Below are 20,072 nucleotides of genomic sequence, written 5' to 3' on the forward strand. Positions count from 1 at the left end.
TATTGAGTTGAAAATACTGTGATTCAGAAATATCGATGGCAAGAATATTGTGGTGAAGAATATCGAATTTAAGGTAAGAAATATTTTTTTAAAAAATATAGCAGTCAATAATATTGTTTAGAAAATATAGTTTAAAATATCTATTTTTTTATTAGTGTTATTTATTTTAGTTTATATTTCAAATAAAGGTGATGTATGTTTTTTTGTATAAGTATTGTTTGTTTTTGATGTTACATTTTTAGTAGTTCTCAATTTTATTTTAATTACATTTTGCGTTTTTTTAGTTAAGTAGCAGGTTGTGGGTTTATGGGGGATAGAGTGGGAATTAATTAAATTATAATAAATAAATTAATATTTTTTATTTATTTAATTCAGATTTTATAGTGTTAATTGTGGGAAGTAATTTATTTGTAATTCATTGTTAATTTCGTGTTAATTGATAATTAATTATATAATGTTTTTTAGGTGCGGGTTGTGGGGTTTATATGGGTAAAAGGTGGGAAGTAATTCTTTTTGGTTAATTAATTGTGGTAAGTAATTTATTATTAATTCATTATTAATTGGTTGTTAAAAATTGATTATTAATTATAGTAATTTTATTTTAACCTTTTGCGTTTTTTTTCGTGGCGGGTTGTGGGTTTATAGGGGAATAGAGTGCGACGTAATTTAATTATTGATTATTTTTTATTTATTTGATTCAGACTTTATAGTGTCAATTGTGGGAAGTAATTTATTTGTAATTCATTATTAATTGGTTGTTAATTGATTAATTATCTAATGTTTTTTAGGTGCAGGTTGTGGGGTGTATAGGGGTAAAGGGTGGGAAGTAATTACTGTATGATTAATTAGTTGCAGTAAGTAATTTATTAGTAATTCATTATTAATTTGTTAATTGATTATTAATCATGGTAATTATGTAATGTTTCTTAGGTGCGGGTTGTGAAGTTTATAGGGGTAAAGTGTGGGAAGTAATTTATGTTTAATAATTGGTTGATTATTGATGTTAATTATTTGATATTTAATTAGGGTAGTTTATATTTTTCGTGTATGGGGGTTTTACTTTTTAGTGGTAAAGGGTGGGAAGTAAATTGATTTTACTTACTTTATAATTAGTTTTTATGTACTATTAGTTTCTTAATGAAAAATAAGTTTGAATTGTGTAATACATTTTTTTACAGTTTAATTTTACCAGTGGTTTGTGAGTATTATAGGGGTAAAGTGTGGGAAGTTTATTGTTTTTTATGAGTTTAAAATGTTTTAAATTAATATTTCTTTAATTGGTAATTAATTATGCAAATACATTATTTTAGAAAATTTAGATGTGGGTTGTGAATTTTGTGATGTTATAGGGCAGGAAATAAAATGTACATTTGTTATAATGTTTTTGTTTCAAAATAATTTCTAATAAAAAATATTTCTTTGATATTTTTTAAATATTTGTAGGTATTTGTCATATGCATTTAACATTGTTTTTTTAAATGTGTAATATTAAATATATTTGTATTAATTTTCTAATATATTGAGATATATATATATATATATATATATATATATATATATATATATATATATATATATATATATATATTTTAAATATTTTTGTTAATATTTTGGTTTTACTTTTGAACTAACTGGAGTGAGAATATTCATTGTTACCCCTTTGCAATCCCACACTACTGTTGCAATCACTGGAGTGGGAATAGTAAGTTTTGCCCCTCCACTATCCAACACTTTCCCTACTGTTGCACTCCCTGGAGTGGGAATAGTAATTTTTACCCCTACACAATCCAACACTTTTCCTACTGTTGCACTCACTGGAGTGGGATTAGTAATTTTGACCCCTCCGCAATCCAACACGTGCCCTACTGTTGCACTCATTGGAGTGGGAATATTAATTTTTACCCCTCCTCTATCCAACACGTTCCCTCCTGTTGCACTCTCCAGAGTGGGAATAGTAATTTTGACCCCTAAGCAATCCAACACTTTCCCTCCTGTTGCACTCACTGGAGTGGGAATAGTCATTTTTACCTCCCTGCAATCCAACAATCCCTACTGTTGCAGTCACTGGAGTCTGAATAGTAATGTGTACCCCTCCGCTATCCAACACTTTACTTACTGATGCACTGACTGGAGTGGTAAATTTAAGTTTAAAGATTTTTAAATAATTTAATGTTTTAATATATAATAGAATCAGTGTTTTTAATAGATGTTATGTTCTTGGTATATATATATATATGTGTGTATATGTATGTGTGTGTATATGTATGTATATATGTATATATTCAAGCTCCAAGTACCCAACGTACAAGGAGCCTGCGAGCGGGCATGCCCTAATGGGACGCTCTGCCGCGACTAGCAGGGCCTTATGGGCCTTGTAGTGTCCTTTATCTCCCAATGGAGCGCGCAATGTTGCTGCTGTAACATTGAATGCCCACAGATGGGCCTCGGTGTGCCGGTAGACATGCTAAATCCTTTGCTGTCATTAGTAACAGGAAGTGGACCTATGCAGTTATGTAGTGTTTCCAGAACTATTGTAATGAATATCTCATATAGGCCAACCACGTGTTCATTATGTGCAGATACAAGACGTTTATGTATTTCCATCATATGTATTATTGTAGCCATTGATTTCCGCCCTTGCAGAGGATTGCTTTTGCTCCTATGTTTCTGTTAAACTATTTATTGATCCAATGTGTTCCTAATGTGGAGTTTTCTTATTAACCGCTAACCTTTAAAACATTGTTTTTGTACTTTTTTACTGTCAGAAATCTACAGAACAGATGAAAAAGATTCCAACCATTATCCTATCCATCAGCTATAAAGGGGTGAAATTTATTGATGCCTCCAACAAGGTAGGGAGTAGACAATTTTGTGTTTGTATCAGCCTGCCAGCATGCATGTGGGACATGTTAGCTTGTAGCTGCAGGAACAGCCTACTAACGGCAAACAGGGGTTTTTGCTCTTACTGGTCTGGGTTTGAGACATAAAGCTACAAAGTCCTAGTTTGCTATTCTAATCTTGAAGTCATCCCTCATTCTTTTTTATGTTGACAGAATATCATTGCTGAGCATGAAATCAGAAACATTTCTTGTGCAGCCCAGGACCCAGAGGATTTGTGCACCTTTGCATATATCACAAAGGACCTGCAGACAAGCCATCACTACTGCCATGTTTTCAGCACTGTGGACGTGGTAGGTATTTTCCAGGGAATTAAGGATAGATCACCTCCTTGGGTTAAAACTTTTATCTGAACCTGATTGTGTTAGGAAACTTTCTCAATTGGATCGTCTCCAGTCAGTCTAGGGATGGTCCAAAGAGAATTGTGATCCAAGAAAAAAAAGCCTTCATAGTCTGAACCACCGTTTAAAAAACCATGCAGGAAAAATATCAGCATCCCTCATGAACTGGTCTCCTTTGCCCAAATACTTAACTGTTTGGATAGATATTTGCCAATCTGAATATCTTTTCTGGTGCACTTGTTTACTGATCACTGGATGAATCACTAATTTAGAAAATGAATTGACATATTTTATTTCTTCTTTCTTACTATTCACCTAACTTTTCAGTCCAGTTACCTGGATTGGTAGACCTTCCAAGCTTCGTGTTGCCAGCTGTTTGATTCCTCCTTGACAACAGACTTTTAGCAATTTCACTCACTTTTATTGCTGGCCATGTTTTAGTTCCTGTCCTCTCATCCTATAAAGCCTCCTTATGCTATATAAGCTTCTAACAAGATGGTACTTTCCCCCGCCAACAGCCCCCCCCAGTCCCCATCAACACGTGGTGGGCAGGTTGTGAGTAGTCTTTTCAATGGAAAATCTGCCAGTCACGACCCACTGCCGACTGTCCAAATATGATGGAATTTGGCTTTCCTTTGTCACTTATGAAAAGGACTTAGGCCCTAGCAGGAGACCCTGCAATAGTTCAGACACTCTTCGGCGTTCGCGCTTTGTGACCTCAGTTTGCCATTACGATCCAATGGCAACTTGACGTGAACATTTGACCAATGGAAGTGATGCTGGATGTGATATCGGATGTGATATCCCCACCGCAGGGACATTTTCACATTGCACTGCTAGCTGTGATCACACACATTTACAGTCACTATCCCTCCACTTCTCCACGCAATGTGCATTATGACTTTTTCTGACAATACATTTGAAAACAAATATTGTGTATGTGTACTCCTCCGTACCTTAAAATATAAATGAAGTTTAAAAACAAAACATGGTATGCTGCCACCGTTGCTCTATAAATTAAACCCATGACAGGGACACTAGTTCCCTGGTACAAATGAGGGCACACTTAGTGCACCCCTCGAGGTCAGAGGACAAGTCCAGGCCAATTTCCCAGCACACGTACTTAGATTAGCATGACATCGGGGCCAAAAATAATCAGGATCCCAGTAACTCGCACTCCAGGCAGAGGAGCCACACCTGTTTACCATGCATGGGATGTTTTCGTCCCAGCACGTGTATAGCAATTTTAGGACTTCTGGCTGAATGGAATATCCACAAACATTTCATGGCTAGTCTTATAATAAGCAAATATATCAAGTGTGTTCACTTCAAATAATTCCTGCACTTGTTCGAGACTTCGACATTTGTCCTCACAAAAAAATCCCAAGCCAGCCATATACATCCTTTTACATGCTTTATGTGATGTGACCATAGTCCTCAGGGATATCAACTCACCCCAAAGAAGAGGAGTATTATAATTTGAACCTGTCTCATTGTAAGTGTACACCAAGCCCATCCTACTTTCTTCCACATATTCATTTAAATTCAGTTAATTGTGGTTCCCAGAAAGTTGCCCAAGTAGGACCTATGGATGCTGGTCATTTCCAAACCCTATCGGCCTGCACATGCAGGAGGGTAATTCATTTCAAATGCCAGGTAGCTGTAGCACTGGCCTGTGCAACAAGAAAATATTTCTTGAAGTCCGAGTCCACCGGTACCCTGCTCCATGCTGTATGGGAGAGTCAATGTCTTCCTCTTAGCTCTAGCTTGCCTACCTGCAAATACCAGCCATACTCATTCAAACTTAAGTGAGTGTGAAGAGCAGCAGTATCAACCACACTGTTATATTCAGATATAAATAGAGGAATTTAGGCAGTGCCACCATCTTCAGAACAGAGCTGCAACCTATCAAAGAAAGTGTTTGCTGGGTTCATCGCATTAACATTTCTGAGAACCTTTTTAGGGCTGCTGCTCACCCACAGTATACTCATGTCTTTACTTGACATCTTACCATCTAAAGTCCTCCACCAGATGGAAGCAAGTTACCCACATGTTTTTTTTTAACAAAAAACAGAATATCAACAAATCTGTTAAGCTGTATTCTTTGCCCATAAATCCTAATCCTCTGTTTAGTTGTTTCTCTATTAGAAGGGATGCAAGAGGTTGTCTTGAACTAGGGTTGGGGGAGAGGTTTTAATCAGCATCCTTATAATATCTGGAACTACATTCTCAGCAGAGAAAACACCCGTCTTAAATTAAGGGATATAGTTTGTCCTAGAATAAAGCTTTTTAATCCCAGTACTGCTGTCTCTGGTACCCAGAGCACCTCCTTAAATATAGCATATGGAGGAATGTTCTGACGTAGTTCAGGGAAGTATTGGCACATTTAGAACAGCATACATCAAGTTAGGTGTTAAGAGCATCATCCTCCAGTTGCGACAAGGCCACTTGCACCGATAAGTAGAAGGTCTCTGCCATTGTCTGCAGGGGTCTTCTGATGCCACTCATTTACATGCAAAAAAAATTCCATGCCCTACAATAAAACTCTGTCTACTTTTGTTAAGTTCCCCACAATCAACACAAACCTATCACAAGCTAATTCTCATATTGTATTAAAAACTTTAGCCCACAACAATAGTGATTCTGTAAATTCAAATAACCTATTAAATCCTCAAAAAAGGATGGGTTGTCTACATTGGCCCCGTATAGATTCACCAGGGTCCTCTGCCTGCTGGTATACACCTATCTACTATCACCTATCTGCTTCCCTTATCCGCAGTATGTCTCCTCATTTGAAACCTACTGAATGATTATTAATCTTGACAACTCCCTTGAATGCTTGCTAAATGATGCAATGAATCTTTGGCATCCTCATTTCCTAGCCAGCCTGATATGTAGGATAACTCTCCTGCAACATAACTATATTGATCCTATGGTGCTTCAGGTATGCCTTCATGCACCGCACTTGTTTGTTATTATTAAGGCCTCTCTCATTCCGAGAGAAATCTATTAAGCTTCTCCATTTGGGCCTATCCCCATTATAGTTTTTTTTTTTTAACTATGACTTTAGAAGACGGGTAGCACAACACTTCAGCACATACCATTTATATAAAGATATGGCACATACTGTGCAACATTATCCCTATGCTAATCTACATGTGCAATACAGCACATTGTGATTGGGGAACAATCATTTTGACTTGTTAAACCAGACTTGTGTACCTTTCCCAGCAGTCTCTGAATTATCCTTAAGGAAGCATACTATGCGATCTGCCCACATATGTTTCAGATCTGGATACCCTAGCAGTCAACGTAGATAAGTGTTCATTCTCATTCAGATTCAAATCGAGCCACAAAGCCACCCAAGAACTCACCTCTTCTTTTTATTAGCAGCTTAACAGAGGACCTGCCTTGATTGTGCAAGGGTGTACATAAAACAATCCCAGGAGCCTTATATTTCAGGTATTGGTGCCTGGAGCCAGGGTCTTGCCCACCTTTCAGAAAATACCTTCCCAACGTCTTGTCAAAACTCATTTGTGAAACAAAGCATTGCTAGATGGAGAAAGTCTGCCCATTCGTTCCTCTTTTACGGTTCACATCTGGTACTGAAGAATCCCTCCCAATAGGTGTAATGTATTCAGGTGCAGGAATTTAAATTTAAGGAGCTTGTGTTTGTAAATTAAGGATGCCTTCTAGGGTTTGCCGACAGGTAAGGCCCCATTGCTTGCTTAGTAGTAGCAGTTTTAGTGGGAAGTGGTTGGCCATCACCATCTCAATTCACAAATGGGACACTGTCTAAGTGAGTCCAGTAATGTGTATGTATCCTGAGCAACCAGATTGTATCTTTAGAAATCTGGTTCTATGCTCCCCTCTCCTCCGCATACGGTAGCTATCCCTTTCCATGTTCGCTTTTTCATAAGGAATATCTTGCATTAGCACCCTGGTGCTGTCTAAATAAAGGCAAATGTGAACTCTAACCAAGTCTGAAGCACTCCTAAATAAGGAGTCTTGAGAGTCCATCTCTACATAGTCCATCCTATTCCTTGTGCTGCACGAGCCAGTCATGCTCCTTGACTTGTTGAATGATTCCTTGGTGGTGGTCTGCAGCTGCATTTCGCTTCCAGTGCCTTTACACTACAGAGACATACTGGCAGCCTCTCTAGTGTAGAAATCCATCTCGTCACATCCACATCGGTTCGACCCATGGCCACCCTGGCTGTATTCAAAACCATTTGCAGTGCAAATCAACCGAAAGAGAAGCCATGTGCATTTGGAGTGCAGTCTCTGCTCCCACTCCACCCCCCCCCCCCCCACCCCCCCCCCATAGGAAAAAGGTGCAAGAGCTCCCACATCACAGATGGTCCAAGTCCAGTCGTTATTTTGTAGAAGCCACATGCGTTGTATCATATCCCCCCTATCAGAATATGCAGTACCACACCTGGCGACTACCCCCAGAAAACAGTGTGCAGTTTAATTGTTCAACCATACATGAGTTTAAGCAACTCCAGTTCATTTTCATCTGCACATAAAATACTATCAAAACACTACTGGCCAAAAGCAGACAGTGATTCAGTGGGAGTAAGGACCAGCACCCACAAACCACACAAAAAAATCTAGGGATCATTCTAGACGACAAGCTCAGTCAACGCAGTGTGCACCTCCTGCTTCCACGCCCTATGCATGCTGCGAAAGATTTTCAAATGGTTTTCTCAGAACACCAGATGGACCGTCACAAAGGGACTTATCACCAGCAGGCTGGACTATGGCAATACTCTACATTGGAATCACTACTCAACCTCTACCCAGACTCCAGACCGTCAAGAACCGCCCACGCCTTACCCACCTCAGTAAGTTTCACTGGCTCCTCTTTCACAAGCACATTCAATTCAAACTTCTAATGCATACATACTAAGCCCTACACAACACAGAACCAGAATACCTAAACAGCTGCCTACACTTTAACTAACCCACCATCAGACACCTATGCTCTGCCTCACTCTCACACACTCCCAAAACATCCTCCCTCAGCACATCAGAGCTTCTTCCTTTCTACCTGAGTTTGCAAGAAGACACCTAACTAATTATCAAAAAAATGGATACCATAAATTGTCCATTTTTGGGTTTGATCATTTCCACCAAAACTAAATTAAAGAAAATTCTGAACAATAGAGTTTCTCCTGTAGGACAGCCTTTGGATAGGCACCATGGAGGCCACACACCTGCTAAAGTGCCTGAATACCCTCTCGGTGGACTAGTGCACTATACAAAATCCACTTAACATAACAGTTTGAAAACTAGTTTTTAAGAAGATTACACCCACCAACACTAGTTGTGAAATAAACAGAAGTGAATGGGCAAATTGCAGCATATCAAAACAATCATAGCCTTTTAGTTACGTTTTTCTTGAAAGAAGTGAGCAGCATCTGTGAAGAAATGCGATTTCTGCAGAGTGTAACATAATGTATTTTGGTCCTTTGGTACTAAGCACATCCTTCACTGGGCCAAAATGCTTACAGCATGTTGCACCTCTGAGTGATATATACACACACACACACACACACACAATACTGATATATATTCTGTGGTTTTCGTAGCTCAGCCACCCTCGTGATTGAGTCCCAGTTTTATAGCATTCATTTTTAGGTTTCGGAGTAGGTGGGCTAATTCCTCTAGGAACACACTGGAGAGAGGGGGTTAAGAACCAGATCCCAAATTAGTTTTCCACAAATCAGTCCAGTTTATTGATAACTTCCAATGTTACTTCTCCATGCTCTCCCTTCTTGATCTTGAAGACTTGTGTAAAGCATCCTCAGCCTCGCTCTCTCTGCCTTCCATGTTTGTGAGCCTTCCTGGACCGTGTCCAACTGCTTCTGGTTCAGATGTAGTTTTATGCCCACAGAATCTGCCTTACCAGATAATGTAGTTTTTATCTTTCATTTCAGTCAGCAGTACACCAAATTCAGAAGAAAGGTTTGTGCCCTGCGGAGGTGCAGACACCCTTCCATGGTCCGTCACTTTGTCAGCAGAGGGCTGAGCAGGAAGGTTGTTATGTCATTTTTGCTTAGATCACATGCAGGATCACTGATTCTGTATGACCCTTTGCTTCGATAGTTGGATAATACCTAGAACTATGCTCAATAATTGAAGAATTTGCAGGAGTGTAGCAGCATCGCATGCCGTCCCAACATCACGTTTAAACTCGACCTGCACACACTTCCCATCTTCTTCCCTTTTGCCTCTCTTCCCAGGGATGTGAGCATGTCTTAAATAGTCATTTCTGAGAAGCCTTACGAGTGCCTACCTGTACTCCTCATCACTTATAGACACTGAAAACCAACAAACATTTTGTTCAAACCCCTCCCCCCCCCCTTAACATCCAACCAGCACGTACAACAACCCCCCCTGTTTTGAAACTCAACTTGTGTGATTACATTGGGGTGCCTTATCTGGCCACTGCAGCTAAGAAGGTACATTTGTAATTTCTGTAACTGCAAGTAAGTATCCTTGCTTCTACAGTTGTTGATTCCCGTGCCCCACATTGCTTTATCACTCTCATCACCACTTATTTATTTTTTTATAAAGTTTTATATAGCGCGAACAAGATCCCGAAGGATATCGGAGCGCTTTACAATAAGAATCAGGGATGCTCAAACCTTATGTTGCAGTAAGCTCCCCAGTTTAAACAGAGTCTTAAGCTATCACCATATTGAGCAGGAGCCTCTCTCTGTAAACCCTACTCCCCCACTCCCCCCAAACCTAAGACTTAATCATGTGCCACTCCCCCATCCTGTTGGATATTTAGTTCTCACCATGTGAACCAGCTTTCTCCATAGCTCCTTTTCAACTGCTTCACTGCAGCTTTTTAGAACAAGCAACACTATTCCTGGTGATTTTCCAGTTGACAAGTGTGCTTTGCCTGCCAGGTTGATCCTTAACTTTGCCAGGAAGAGCCTGACATACTTAACTCATTCTCATGATGTTTTCTTGGCCTACAGGAAGGGGTTTCTCACAGTTGGAATTGCTGCAGTGAAGACTCTGTCACAGAAGTTCTGCAGACATGCTATAAGGGTATTTGGGTGTCTGCCTATAAGCGATCTGACAGGGAAACCTATGGGCCTGCTCCACCTCAGAGTTTGCAGAGACGTTAACTTCAAATAGGTCCTCCAGCAACTGATTAACAAAGATCTACATATCAGAAATGTGCATCCACATCCAGGGTCATGATATTGTTCCTCCTGGAGCAGCCTTCCATGTCCTCCATCTTAGCCATAATTTGATCATTTGCGTTACAGGGCCCGTACTGCAGAGGTTGCCTCAATTCCCAATTATTTCACAGCTGATGTTTTCTATTCCATCTACTCAGTTTGTTTGTATAGGCTATTTCTATAGTGCAAACCTAGTCAAAAGGCAGCGGAGTGCAGTGCTTGGTCAAAGGCAAGCTTAAAGTCAGCGAGTAATAGAAGACGAAGCTGAGTTGTGGAAGGGTAATGCATTGTGATCTAGTGTTTTTTAAAGAGGAGAGTATTCCACTCTTTCCCAGTTTGGATCAGCGTTGTGGTGGTCATGATGGTGCGACGTTGTTGTTCCAGATTCTGGGTGCATAGATGGAAAATGCCGCTTGCCTTATTCTTAAAAGTGTACACTTCCTAATCTGCAGTTTGATGTGGTCCTGACTACAGGTGTGAAAGAACCACAAAAGATGGTGAGCTTGTCTTCAGGATAAGTGGGGGTGCTGGTGGTGATGGCTTTGTAATGATGCAGCTGGTTTTGAAGATGGTGCAGTCTGACAAGTGGAGACACTTGAGTTCCATCAGAATATAGGTGATTCAGTTCTATTTCTTCACTGGATGAGATGTACTGCAGCGTGTAAGGGATGGCATCATGGAATTGGGAAGCCACAGAGAAGGGCATTACTGCTGTCCAGATACGAGGGTTAAGGTTTAGAACCGGCTTTCTGGAACGAACAGTTTGACTTTCTTTGAAGAGATAGCCATCTTTGTTTTTGGCCGTATGTTGCTTCAGGTAGAGGTTGGTGTCCAGGGTGAATCCACTTATTTGGCATTTGATGAGAGTTTGGGTTCGCAGACAGGTTTGTACTTTATCTTGTTGTTTGCTATTGGCAAGTTGGATTTCTGTCTTGGTTGGGTCTCAGGTAGGCACTGGATATTTAGGTCACGATGATGTGCAGGCAGTGTTTAAGGCATTGAATGTCTAAGCAGAGGAGACTTTCAAGTAAAGTTGCATATTATTGGTATATTGGTGAATCTTGATGCTTTTATCTCCGAGTAAAGCAACCAGCGGCTCCATGTAAAGGTTGAAGATTACAGAAGACAGTATGGCGCCCTGGCGAACTCCACATGTGTTAGGGATCCTTTGTTACCTGTAGGTGCCCATGTGTACAAATTGGTGTTGGTTGGAAAGGTAGGAGGAGAACTAGCAAGTGTCGTTGCTGGTAAATCCCATTCAAGGCTCGAGGATCTCTGTTTGGGTGGGATAGTTGATTTTGTAGATAGCTGAGAGGTCCAGCAATATCAGGAGGCGGGGTCATCATCTATGATCAAGAGTGTAGTGTTTATGATGTGCAAAGTGGTGGTCTCCATGGTACAGCCTGATCTGAAGCAAAACTGATAGTTGTGCAGTAGATGACTTGCATCTGCAGATCTGTTTATTCTGCCTGCTTAGTATGTGCACTACTTTTCAGCACAGAACATCTGGTTTACTGCCCTCACCAGCCATTCTCTCTTTCACTTCAACAGAAATTGCCCGCACATCTTTTGGAATTACTCGTTCTCAGAGCTACTCCCCACCGGTCTCCCCAAACTTGCCTACAGATCTGTTGCCTGCAAACTGCAGGTTTCCTGCTGCTGATCTTCCTTTTTCCGATGGCAGACAACACCCTATCCGTTGTGGCCACAGTGGTGCATTACCACTTGCTGTACAGTAGGGATACCTCTCGTGCAAGTTCGAGAATTCCCTCTCAATGTCCCCTGTCCGTCTTCCTATGTGAAATTTCACATTCAGCAGAGCAGGATGTTTGCAAGTTTCTCAGAAATCTTGGGTCATCCAGTCTTATGCCTGTCTTAGCTGCTCAGGACCCAGACTGGGTTCCACTCTGGTCGTCCACATCAGTCTCCTTTATTTTTACAGTTGTGTGATATTGCTCTTGCCAGGCGGGGTCCTATCCTATGTCGATCTGGTTCCCTGTCACCTCACAAGTCATGTTGAAATGTATTAAGGCTCTATGCAGGGGCAGATCTCTTCCCTTACTGGAATTGCTGTTAATGTTACAAAAGGTCCAAGGACCTATCCCTGGCACTGGCCTGCCACAAGAAGCCAAGTATTCCCCCCAAGACCCAGGCCAGAGTCTCAGACACCAAGTACCTACTTGGAACTCGAGCGCCCAAGCCCCACCTAGTATCTCTCCCTCTTAGTCTAGGGGATATATCCATCAATTGTAAATGTAATGTAAATTGATACTTGAATAGCGCACTACTCACCCGCAAGGGTCTCAAGGCGCTTGTACGAATATCGCTGTGGAACCCATCCTGGCTTTCCCTGTGAGGCGTCCACTCCTGGGCTCCCCCAAGGTGGAGGCCAGGCATCCTTATCGTTGTGGGGGCCGTTGTGGAGATTAAGCAAGCTATTGCCCAGAGTTGCAGAGTGGGACTCCATGATTGGAATAGGCACCGAGGCGAGAATTATCAGGTCCGTGGAATTTTTGAGCCCAAGACCCACCGAGGCGGGGAATTGAACCCTGGTCCCGGGCCAGACCTCTGCATCAGGGTCTGCCGCTCTAATCATTGACTGTAAACAAATGAAGGTAGTGGATCCTACAGCTGACCAGCCCGGATCTCAACAATTGATATAACAGAACAAGTTGGCTGATCAGGATAATTTTCAAGAGAAAATCTTGACACACGCAGCCCAAATGTACTGCGTGGCCAGCAGATTTATATTCCAAAAGAATCAATTGCAATACAATAAATCACATTTCAAATCAATTGCAATTGATTTGAAATGTGATTTATTGTAGCAAAGTTTTCTTTTGGTGTTATGATATATTGATTGTTGATTTTTCACCTTCAGTGTTTGTATATTTGTATATTTGTATATTTTGTATATACTGTACACACAATTGCTTGTTTTTGAACTGACTGTGCTGACAGAGTTTTTTTCCTTTATGCCATTTCTTTGTGAATTCAATGAAACTTTATTGCAAATGAAAATACATTCTTTTGGAATATAAATCTGCTGGCCACGCAGTACATTTGGGCTGCGTGTGTCAAGATTTTCTCTTGAAAATCATCCTGATCAGCCAACTTGCTCTAATCATTGAGCCACACTTCTCCACTCAATTGCACTCTGGGTGCAAGTCTGCTTCTAAAGCCCCAGGGAGAAGACTGCAGCACCTCATCCACGCCGTCATGATCCCTTGCTTCCTTCGATTTCTCTGGTAGTAGTATGGGTGTCCACTACGGCAGCAATGCACAACAAGCCCCAATAAAGTATCGGCTCCAAGTCACCTGCATCTCTGTGGCAGGCAGAAAAGAGTACTCCAGCTGCCAACAGGATTCTCAGATATTAGCCAGCATCAATGTAGGGCTGGCTCTCAGAATAGTGGCTTTAGCCCCGGCTGTACTTCGAATCATTATACAAAGGCTGCAGACTGGGTGCCTAGCTCTCTTATGCCTAAAAAAGTTAATTTTTATAACCTGCCTACTTGCACAGTTTTTGTTACTGTATTTCAATGTAAAGAAACTCATTCTTATTCAGTGGTATGCAATTTATTGACTTCATACGTGTAAGTCAACCTGTTGGGATTCAAACCTCCATAGTGCATGTAGATAAGGTTTTTGGAAAAAAAGCACTAAAATTAATCGATTGACCAGCAGCCCTCGTTACTGCTTCGAATCATGCTCAGCCCATAAAGCGGTCTTATGGTAAAGTCGTTTTTTATTTTATTTTTTTACGAGAACAAGACTGATGGGGAAGGTTAGATCTATTGACTTGAGATATGAAGGTGGGGGAATGTGATAAGGTTTCTAACTTACTAAAGCTGTTACATATTGCTGATATCTTTGCAGTGGTATGACTGTTAATTGTTGATACTGATAAGTTATATTATTGAAGACCTTCACAAGAATACTGAAATGTGTACCTCTTTCAGTTTGTTTGTTAGGTTTAGATAAATTCCCAAAAGAATAGCGTCTATGCAAAAGCATCGAGAACATTTATTTCTGAACCTTAAGAAGTTGTATGTTTTCTAGAGCAGTGCTACAGATTTTTCTCTAAACAGTAGAAGTTTGATATTTTTTGTGAAATAATACGTGTTATACCTTGCTTAAGGTGTTGTAGTATAGGTGCAAAATGTTTCAGAATGCCTTTCTTTAGGATATTATGATGAATAAAAATGTAATCTCAATGTCTACCGAACCTTAAAAGAAATTCACTGTAAGCTCTTGCAAGCAGAAAGGGAATTTATGTAAAATGACCAAGTTACTCCTTCTGATCCCCATAATACATGCAGCCCCTTTTGAAGCTGCTAAGGTGAAAAGAGAGTTGCTGAAATATTATCCTTGTGCCAAGAAACCAATGGAATGCAAACCTACCTTCAATTTCTGCTAGCACTCCTTTAGCTATGCTGCAATATCCTTTTGAAATAGATTAAGGTGTCTCCATTGTGATAAACTTTGATGTGGGGCAGATTGTTACAGTCAACCATGCTTCAGCGCTCTGTATAATCTTTCATATTAAGAAATACTCGAATGTTGAAGAAGCTGACTTTTGATCACGTCAAAACCTGTCCTCTGAGCTTTCCACAAAACTCAACACTTCTAGAGAAAACTTTCAAGCCTCTTGACCAAGAGATATTTCAGAACATATCAACATAGGTCTCATTCCAAGTCATTCTGCAGACACTCTTCACCCCTATGTCCAGAAGTAGCTGTTCGATGGCTTGTGTGGATTTAGATGCACATGCTCTACATACTCCTGCCATCTAGTGTTGGGTTCGGAGCTGTGCAACTTGTTTTTCTTCGAAGGAGTCACGAGGTCGAGTGGTGACTCCTCTCGGCGATTTTAAGCATGGGCATTGATTAACCCCTTCTGTGCTGCACGAATTTTGCTGCGGTGCTGAACGTTCCATTGGGCCTATGGAACCATGACGGAACGGTTCCGTCATAAGCACAGGCCAACTTACGCTCATGACGGAACCGTTCCGTCATGAGCATGGAAGGGGTTAATGTTAGATTGTTTATGGCCAAGGACTACCGGAGGACCCCCACTCCTCCCTTAACCAACATTTAACAGGACATGAGAGGGATTTCTTTGGAAGGGGAAGGATCTTTCGACCCCCTGGCCATATTTATTAAAAGATACAAAATAAATCAAAAATTGAAATAAACAATATTTACACGATTATGCAGAAAACGTTTACAATTGATATATACAGATATCAGATGACTAACCTTAACATACTTCTAGTACAAGGTATTTCCTATCCGAGACTAAGATATCAATCACATACAATATTGATTTTCTGCGTACCTATCTGGGCCTACGGCCAGGTCAATAACTGGTGTCAGATCCTTACTAAATCACACCCTACTGAAGGAGTGCGCATGGGCAGAGGTCCCGTTTACCGGGAGGGTACTTCTCCCCCCGGTTACCCCGTACGCCCTATTAACTCCATTAAAAGGGGGCCCTTGCATCTCTGCACCGTTTACTGGCGTCACTGTGCACGTGCCGGGTGGCCAACCAGCCTAGAGAAAGCGTGACTGTCTCCCCTGCACCCATGTACCCAACAGGCTGTACCTGCCCCTGGAGTTTTATGAGAGACCACTTGTCTCTCCCTTTGGGTGACACCATTCGAGAATGGTGCCGCCCCCTAAGGACCTTAAATGAACTGCTCACCAATCATGACCTGGCCGCCTGACCAAGGCAAAGTTCTAAGGAACAAAACGTATTAAACAGACACTTTTGTCATCCATAAACACTTGTAACAAAATTGTGAAAACCTTCATAACACACAATAACAATCATCTGCTTCAGGGAATGGTGGGGGGGAAAATTAATTACAGCCTCCTAGAGGCTGGAAGGGGCAGGCCGTGGCGCGCAGGAGTCAAAGAGGCCGACTCCCGTGCTGCATGGCCTTTTAACCCATAGTAGGCCAGGCCGGATCTAATCGGCCTGGCCTTTGTTCCCTTCGTGACCCGGAAGTGACTCAATCACTTCCGGGTCACCAGGGGACCAAGAAGCGGGTGTGCCCCGCCATAACTACGGCAGGGCCGATGTCAGCCCCGCCTTTCCTTATGGCCAAGAACTACCGGAGGACCCCCACCCCTCCGTTAACCAGCATTTAACAGGACATGAGAGGGATTTCTTTGGAAGGCGGGGGATCTTTCGACCCCCCCAGCCGTATTTATTAAAAGATACAAAATAAATCGAAAATTGAAATAAACAATATTTACACAATTACGCAGAAAACGTTTACAATTGATATATACAGATATCAGATGGCTAACCTTAACATACTTCTAGTACAAGGTATTTCCTATCCGAAACTAACATGTTCGAGGCATGTGGGCTGCTGAATTCTTATCTGTGCATAGATCGCCGCCTAGTGTTGGATCCGGATGATTGCACATTGTTGTCTTGGAAGAGTCTTCGAAGTATCACGAGATAGGTGGCTCCTCCCCTGGACTACAGTGCGCATGGGCATCGACTCCATCCCCAGATTGTTTTTTTGCCGCCATTGGGTTCGGATGTGTTTCGGTTCCCTCTGTCGGAATCGATAGTTGTTTAACTTACTTTGCTTGAGACCAAAAGGTCTTTAGGACTCGCGTCGGTATTGTCTATCGTTCGGGTTCGTTTGTTTCATCGGCTCCGAACCAACTCTGCCCTTCCGCGTGCTTTCGGCGCGGACGGGCCTACACGACGCTCTAACCTACTTTCATCATGGAACGAAGTCCATTTAAACGGTGCCCGGTGTGTGCCTCGAAGTGCCCACATATCGACGTGCACCCGGTGTGCAATAAGTGCTTGTCGCCGGACCACGATGAGGCCAAGTGTATGGCCTGCTCCAAGTTCCGGTCAAAGAAGATACTCAAGCTCCGCCGAGCTGCGCGACTGCAGGCCCAGCGATCGGCATCCGACGACACTATCCAGGATATCACAGAATCTAACCCGGCGTCGGAGGTCGAGGAAGACTACGACGCGGAAGACGAGGATTTCGAGGAAGTCGTCGAGGAGGTAGGGGACGACGACGGGGCCCTTGCCACCGTAGAGGATAGCTCAGACGAGGAGCTTCCTCACACTGACTCCGGGGCCAGCCACCATTCTAAGGCCCAGGCCGAGGGATCGCCTTCAGGCCTTACCCAAAGCCTTGATTCCCGTCCCGCGGCTCCGCCTTCCGGCCCGGCCACGGACATTGATACGGCACCACTCACGGTACAGAAACCGAAAGTGAAACCATCGGTCTCGACGCCAGACGTATCGAAACCGAAAGCGCTAGTCGCACTGGTCGGGTCGAAGACTTCAGAGGCCTCGGCGCCGAAGAAATCCAAGATGGCCGTCTAGCTCAAGGGCCACGCCAAAATGGCCGGCCCGAAGACTACGGTATCGAAGCCGAAGGTTAAAACGGCTGACGCGGCTGCATCGGTGCCGAAGATGTTCGACGCACTTAAGAGTCGCATCGATACCAAGAAGGTCGATGACCATAAGAAGGCCACTCTCAACACGAAGAAGCGGCAGGACGACCCCAAGTCTCTCACTGCCCCGCTTCCACTCGACAAGGCCAAGGGGGCAGCTGCATCGGCTCCGAAGACTGCGTCATTGGTCGCCATCCCAAAACCAGCTTCAGAAGACTCTCTCGAGCCGGTGCGTCCCTCCGCCTCGTTCACTAAGAAGGTCACGGAGTCCCTTCAGCGTATTAGGGAGGGGGCCGCAGCAGTCGAGCCGAAGGACCCTGTGCCGCCCAAGCCTCTCCAAAAACCGGCAAAGACGCCAACGCCGATTCTGTTCACATTGCCGCCAAAGACGGCGCCGAAGGCTTTCACAGCAAAACCTGGGGCCGGAGTGCCCGTGAAGTTATCTTAGACGCCGAAGGCATCGTTAGTGGTTCCAAGCCCGCGCCACCAACCGCTGGCAGAAGAAGAGCGTCGAGAAGTGATCATCGACGCCAACACAGGCAAGCTCTCTCTCCTTAAAAGGAAGATCACCCCTGAACCAGCATTGGAGCATTTCCAAATTCCACTTAAGAAAAGGATGGACTCTGCTGGTGCCTCTGCCTCTATGGAGCCTGTATCACCACAAGGCCATGAACTTTCGCCCACTCATTCTAATGTGGAGGAGGGTGATGGCAATGACGAGGATGAGTATTCCTATCCAGTCTACTCAGACCCAGAAGATGTGACTGAGCCATGGTCTGCTGGTGGCGACCCTGGGGAACCGCATTTAGGGCAGGAGCCCCAGCTTTTTTCAGCCAAAACTTCCCCAACAGAAGACTCTGCAGCTTTCAATGCTCTAATTGAAAGGGCGGCAGCCAATCATGACGTCGATCTCCATGCTGACCCAGTAGACGTCGACTTTCTTTTTGACACCTTTTCAGTCGATGAAAAAACTTTAAAGACTTTGCCAATGCTAAAAGGGGTGTTGAAACATGCGCCAGAAGTCTTCAAGGAGCCCACCCGAGCAAGAGTCATCAACCCACGTATCGACAAAAAGTACAAGGCAGCGCCCACTGATCCAACGTACATCAAAGGACAGTTGCCTCTGGATTCCCTAGTTGTCTCCAATGCACGCAAAAGAGCCAACTCACAAACTACGGGTGATGCTCCTCCCCCAGACAAGGAATCAAAAGTATTTGAGGCTTCGGGGAAAAGAGTTGCTGCGCAGGCAGCCAACATATGGCGCATATCCAACACACAGGCGCTACTGGCGCGTTACGACAGGGCACACTATGACACTCTAGAGACCCTTCTACAGCACTTACCCGATCAATATAAGGAAGCAGCAGAAATGTTGATACAGGAGGGGAAGCTTATCACCAATGCTTCAATTAAGTGCGCTCTGGATGTGGCTGACACCGCCTCAAGAGCAATTAACACTAGCGTTCTACTTCGTAGACATGCATGGCTCAGAATATCCGGTTTCAAACCAGACATTCAAACTACCATCTTGAACCAAACTGTCAACCCAGACCACCTGTTTGGCTCAGAGGTTGATACCACCCTCGAGAAAATGAAGAAGGACACCGACACTGCGAAGTCTATGGGTGCCTTGCAGTCCCAGCAGTTTCGGGGTGGTTCCTTTCGTCGCTCCAATAATAGAGGCACCTCGAGGGGTCAACTGTCACAGTCGACGCAATTCTATAAAAGTAACACCCAACCTTCCTATACCAACAAGGGTCGGTGGATACCGTGGCAACAACGTCAAAGGCAGAGGACGTGGTAATAACAGCTCCAGGTCCTCCACCGCCAACAAACAGTGACGCCTTGTCACTGCCCCCCGACTACGCAACACCGGTCGGGGGGAGACTCCAGCAGTTCCTGCCCGTGTGGAAGTCCATCACCACGGACAGGTGGGTCAGATCTCTTATCCAATATGGTTATTGTCTGTAGCTCACGTCCACTCCACCCAACATACCCCCAAAGAGTCGTCCTATGTCCGGCGACGTCATGCTGCAAAAAGGAGCAATAGAGCTCGTGCCCCTGCAGGAAAGAGGTACAGGAGTTTACTCCCTGTACTTTCTGATTCCAAAGAAGGACGGATCCCTCAGGCCCATCCTAGACCTCAGACCTCTCAACTTTTATATTCTGTCAGAACATTTCCATA

The 20,072-nt window shown here is 43.2% G+C and overlaps 1 protein-coding gene across 8 annotated transcripts in view; it reads left to right on the forward strand.

Moving 5' to 3' along the window:
* ANKS1A (ankyrin repeat and sterile alpha motif domain containing 1A) overlaps window positions 1-20,072 on the forward strand; it is a 1,304,293-nt gene that overhangs the window by 1,212,364 nt on the left and 71,857 nt on the right. For all 8 annotated transcript variants that reach the window (XM_086923222.1, XM_086923220.1, XM_086923226.1 and 5 more), the window contains 2 exons: window positions 2,766-2,852; window positions 3,054-3,191. In XM_086923222.1, coding sequence (XP_086779348.1) covers window positions 2,766-2,852; window positions 3,054-3,191 — 225 coding nt within the window. The remainder of the gene's footprint in view (window positions 1-2,765; window positions 2,853-3,053; window positions 3,192-20,072) is intronic.

Source organism: Lissotriton vulgaris, chromosome 5 (assembly GCF_964263255.1).
Source record: "Lissotriton vulgaris chromosome 5, aLisVul1.2, whole genome shotgun sequence".
Classification (NCBI taxonomy): Eukaryota; Metazoa; Chordata; class Amphibia; order Caudata; family Salamandridae; genus Lissotriton; species Lissotriton vulgaris.